Here is a 5,579-nt window from a genome sequence, read left to right as displayed (position 1 = left end):
ACCATCTCCCACCATTTCATTGTCATCCGGTTTGGAGCGAGCGGTCGCATTCGCTCCGCAGGTAGTATAACTTTTCAACTTTTCATTACATTTCATTATAGTACAACGGTTTGATTTGTCTAACCTTAGCAATTTCTTCTTAGCTAGCTACATAGCCGTCTTTGTATCAAAGATAATTGCGTAATTATCGTATTTCGTCGTCCTATCGTAGTCCACACTGCTATCTGCCCAGCAGCTAGCCAGCTAGCCAGCTAGCAAACGTCCACCGTCTACCGAATAGTAGTATAACTTTTCATTACATTTCATTACATTTCATTATAGTACAACGGTTTGATTTGTCTAATCTTAGCAACTTCTTATTAGCTAGCTACATAGCCGTCTTTGTATCAAAGATAATTGCGTAATTATCGTATTTCGCCGTCCTAACGCAGTCTACACTGCTATCTGCCCAGCAGCTAGCAAACGTCCACCGTCTACCGAATAGCAGCACTGTAGAAACTATTACACTCAACGGAACGACTTGATTAGTGTAGTGTTAGCTAGCTACATAGTTGTCTTTGCTGTCTTCGTATCCAAGATAATTGGGTAGTTCAGAGTGTGTAGTTTTAGAGTGATTATCTTCATTTACCGAGGTTAGCTAGCCAGCTATTTGTCGTCCTTAACGTAGGAAACACTGCTAGCTAGCCAACAGCTAGCCAACGTCTACCGAATAGAACTTCCGCACTCAACAACCCGGCCGCATTCCGCTTCGCTCCACAGGTAGTATCACATTTTCATTTCATTTCATTACAGTACAACGGTTTGATTTGTTTGATCGTAGCTAGCTACATAGCTAGCTACATAGCCGTCTTTGTATCAAAGATAATTGTGTAGTCTAGAGCGATTTTCTAGGTTAGCTAGCCAGCTATTGTCGTTCTTTTAACGCAACGTAACGTAATCAACACTGCTAGCTAGCCAGCTAGCCACCGAATAGCAGCACTGTAGCAGCACTGTAGAAACTATTACACTCAACGGAAACACTTGATTAGTGTAGTGTCAACAACGCAGCCACTGCCAACTAGCCTACTTCAGCAGTACTGTATCATTTTAATCATTTTAGTCAATAAGATTCTTGCTACGTAAGCTTAACTTTCTGAACATTCGAGACGTGTAATCCACTTGTCATTCCAATCTCCTTTGCATTAGCGTAGCCTCTCCTGTAGCCTGTCAACTATGTGTCTGTCTATCCCTGCTCTCTCCTCTCTGCACAGACCATACAAACGCTTCACACCGCGTGGCCGCGGCCACCCTAATCTGGTGGTCCCAGCGCGCACGACCCACGTGGAGTTCCAGGTCTCCGGTAGCCTCTGGAACTGCCGATCTGCGGCCAACAAGGCAGAGCTCATCTCAGCCTATGCCTCCCTCCAGTCCCTCGACTTCTTGGCACTGACGGAAACATGGATCACCACAGATAACACTGCTACTCCTACTGCTCTCTCTTCGTCCGCCCACGTGTTCTCGCACACCCCGAGAGCAGCTGGTCAGCGGGGTGGTGGCACCGGGATCCTCATCTCTCCCAAGTGGTCATTCTCTCTTTCTCCCCTTACCCATCTGTCTATCGCCTCCTTTAAATTCCATGCTGTCACAGTTACCAGCCCTTTCAAGCTTAACATCCTTATCATTTATCGCCCTCCAGGTTCCCTCGGAGAGTTCATCAATGAGCTTGATGCCTTGATAAGCTCCTTTCCTGAGGACGGCTCACCTCTCACAGTTCTGGGCGACTTTAACCTCCCCACGTCTACCTTTGACTCATTCCTCTCTGCCTCCTTCTTTCCACTCCTCTCCTCTTTTGACCTCACCCTATCACCTTCCCCCCCTACTCACAAGACAGGCAATATGCTTGACCTCATCTTTACTAGATGCTGTTCTTCCACTAACCACATTGCAACTCCCCTCCAAGTCTCCGACCACTACCTTGTATCCTTTTCCCTCTCGCTCTCATCCAACACTTCCCACACTGCCCCTACTCGGATGGTATTGCGCCGTCCCAACCTTCGCTCTCTCTCCCCCGCTACTTTCTCCTCTTCCATCCTATCATCTCTCCCCTCTGCTCAAACCTTCTCCAACCTATCTCCTGATTCTGCCTCCTCAACCCTCCTCTCCTCCCTTTCTGCATCCTTTGACTCTCTATGTCCCCTATCCTCCAGGCCGGCTCGGTCCTCCCCTCCCGCTCCGTGGCTCGACGACTCATTGCGAGCTCACAGAACAGGGCTCCGGGCAGCCGAGCGGAAATGGAGGAAAACTCGCCTCCCTGCGGACCTGGCATCCTTTCACTCCCTCCTCTCTACATTTTCCTCTTCTGTCTCTGCTGCTAAAGCCACTTTCTACCACTCTAAATTCCAAGCATCTGCCTCTAACCCTAGGAAGCTCTTTGCCACCTTCTCCTCCCTCCTGAATCCTCCTCCCCCTCCCCCCCCCTCCTCCCTCTCTGCAGATGACTTCGTCAACCATTTTGAAATGAAGGTCGAAGACATCCGATCCTCGTTTGCTAAGTCAAACGACATCGCTGGTTCTGCTCACACTGCCCTAACCTGTGCTCTGACCTCTTTCTCCCCTCTCTCTCCAGATGAAATCTCGCGTCTTGTGACGGCCGGCCGCCCAACAACCTGCCCGCTTGACCCTATCCCCTCCTCTCTTCTCCAGACCATTTCCGGAGACCTTCTCCCTTACCTCACCTCGCTCATCAACTCATCCCTGACAGCTGGCTACGTCCCTTCCGTCTTCAAGAGAGCGAGAGTTGCACCCCTTCTGAAAAAACCTACACTCGATCCCTCCGATGTCAACAACTACAGACCAGTATCCCTTCTTTCTTTTCTCTCCAAAACTCTTGAACGTGCCGTCCTTGGCCAGCTCTCCTGCTATCTCTCTCAGAATGACCTTCTTGATCCAAATCAGTCAGGTTTCAAGACTAGTCATTCAACTGAGACTGCTCTTCTCTGTATCACGGAGGCGCTCCGCACTGCTAAAGCTAACTCTCTCTCCTCTGCTCTCATCCTTCTAGACCTATCGGCTGCCTTCGACACTGTGAACCATCAGATCCTCCTCTCCACCCTCTCCGAGTTGGGCATCTCCGGCGCGGCCCACGCTTGGATTGCGTCCTACCTGACAGGTCGCTCCTACCAGGTGGCGTGGCGAGAATCTGTCTCCTCACCACGCGCTCTCACCACTGGTGTCCCCCAGGGCTCTGTTCTAGGCCCTCTCCTATTCTCGCTATACACCAAGTCACTTGGCTCTGTCATAACCTCACATGGTCTCTCCTATCATTGCTATGCAGACGACACACAATTAATCTTCTCCTTTCCCCCTTCTGATGACCAGGTGGCGAATCGCATCTCTGCATGTCTGGCAGACATATCAGTGTGGATGACGGATCACCACCTCAAGCTGAACCTCGGCAAGACGGAGCTGCTCTTCCTCCCGGGGAAGGACTGTCCGTTCCATGATCTCGCCATCACGGTTGACAACTCCATTGTGTCCTCCTCCCAGAGCGCTAAGAACCTTGGCGTGATCCTGGACAACACCCTGTCGTTCTCAACTAACATCAAGGCGGTGGCCCGTTCCTGTAGGTTCATGCTCTACAACATCCGCAGAGTACGACCCTGCCTCACGCAGGAAGCGGCGCAGGTCCTAATCCAGGCACTTGTCATCTCCCGTCTGGATTACTGCAACTCGCTGTTGGCTGGGCTCCCTGCCTGTGCCATTAAACCCCTACAACTCATCCAGAACGCCGCAGCCCGTCTGGTGTTCAACCTTCCCAAGTTCTCTCACGTCACCCCGCTCCTCCGCTCTCTCCACTGGCTTCCAGTTGAAGCTCGCATCCGCTACAAGACCATGGTGCTTGCCTATGGAGCTGTGAGGGGAACGGCACCTCAGTACCTCCAGGCTCTGATCAGGCCCTACACCCAAACAAGGGCACTGCGTTCATCCACCTCTGGCCTGCTCGCCTCCCTACCACTGAGGAAGTACAGTTCCCGCTCAGCCCAGTCAAAACTGTTCGCTGCTCTGGCCCCCCAATGGTGGAACAAACTCCCTCACGACGCCAGGACAGCGGAGTCAATCACCACCTTCCGGAGACACCTGAAACCCCACCTCTTTAAGGAATACCTAGGATAGGATAAAGTAATCCTTCTGCCCCCCCCCCCCCCCCCCCCTTAAAAGAGTTAGATGCACTGTTGTAAAGTGGCTGTTCCACTGGATGTCATAAGGTGAATGCACCAATTTGTAAGTCGCTCTGGATAAGAGCGTCTGCTAAATGACTTAAATGTAATGTAAATGTATATCACCTCCCACCATATCATCTCCCACCATACCATCTCCCACCATACCACCTCCCACCATACCACCTCCCACCATACCACCTCCCACCACACCACCTCCCACCACACCACCTCCCACCACACCACCTCCCACCACATCACCTCCCACCACATCACCTCCCACCATATCACCTCCCACCATACCATCTCCCACCATACCATCTCCCACCATATCACCTCCCACCATACCATCTCCCACCATATCACCTCCCACCATACCACCTCCCACCATATCACCTCCCACCATATCACCTCCCACCATATCACCTCCCACCATATCACCTCCCACTATATCACCTCCCACCATATCACCTCCCACCATACCACCTCCCACCATATCACCTCCCACTATATCACCTCCCACCATGCCCACTCCCACCATATCACCTCCCACCACATCACCTCCCACCACATCACCTCCCACCATACCACCTCCCATCATACCACCTCCCATCATACCACCTCCCACCATACCACCTCCCACCATATCACCTCCCACCATACCACCTCCCACCATACCACCTCCCACCATATCACCTCCCACCATAGCACCTCCCACCATAGCACCTCCCACCATATCACCTCCCACCATATCACCTCCCACCATATCACCTCCCACCATATCACCTCCCACCATACCAGCTCCCACCATACCACCTCCCACCATGCCCACTCCCACCATACCATGACTCACTAGATTGACAGAGAACTGTAGTTCTCACTAAGCACTTTGTTTCGGTCTCCTTTGAAGAGTTTCCTGTATCTTTTTTCCACCCAGACATTGTCAAAATGTCAGCACTGCGACAGGGAAATTGTCTCTGAGAGATTTCATCAGGGGAACTTACACGAAAAATCTTTCTCAAATCCCACACACCTTTATCCCCTTCGACTCAAAGCTGTCTGGAAGGCTTGAATGTATCAACATGACACAACTGAGCCACACGTGGGCCCCGTGTGGCTCAGTTGGTAGAGCATGGCGCTTGCAACGCCAGGGTTGTGGGTTCGATTCCCACGGGGGGCCAGTACAAAAAAAAGTATGAATGTATGTACTTGTAAGTCGCTCTGGATAAGAGCGTCTGCTAAATGACTTAAATGTAAATGTAACATGGCTATTTCTAGAAGACTAAACAGGTTCCCATTATACATTTTTTACCTTAATTTAACTAGGCAAGTCAGTTGTGAACAAATTCTTATTTACAATGACGGCCTAGGAACAGTGGGTTA

The 5,579-nt window shown here is 50.9% G+C and overlaps 1 protein-coding gene and 1 non-coding gene across 2 annotated transcripts; both read left to right on the top strand.

The window, feature by feature from the left end:
* The first annotated feature begins 4,311 nt into the window (after window positions 1-4,311).
* Window positions 4,312-5,052, top strand: LOC129822539 (histidine-rich glycoprotein-like). Its single transcript, XM_055880843.1, has one exon. The coding sequence runs from the start codon at window positions 4,312-4,314 to the stop codon at window positions 5,050-5,052; it is 741 nt and encodes a 246-aa protein (XP_055736818.1).
* A 249-nt stretch (window positions 5,053-5,301) lies between these two features.
* trnaa-ugc (transfer RNA alanine (anticodon UGC)) lies at window positions 5,302-5,377 on the top strand. Its single transcript has one exon. It is a non-coding gene; the product is annotated as a tRNA-Ala (tRNA).
* The last annotated feature ends 202 nt before the right edge of the window (window positions 5,378-5,579 follow it).

The sequence above is a fragment of the Salvelinus fontinalis genome, chromosome 24 (genome assembly GCF_029448725.1).
Source record: "Salvelinus fontinalis isolate EN_2023a chromosome 24, ASM2944872v1, whole genome shotgun sequence".
In the NCBI taxonomy this organism is placed as follows: domain Eukaryota; kingdom Metazoa; phylum Chordata; class Actinopteri; order Salmoniformes; family Salmonidae; genus Salvelinus; species Salvelinus fontinalis.
The sequence above is the reverse complement of the archived record's forward strand: the minus strand, read 5'-3'. Positions and strand labels throughout refer to the sequence as shown.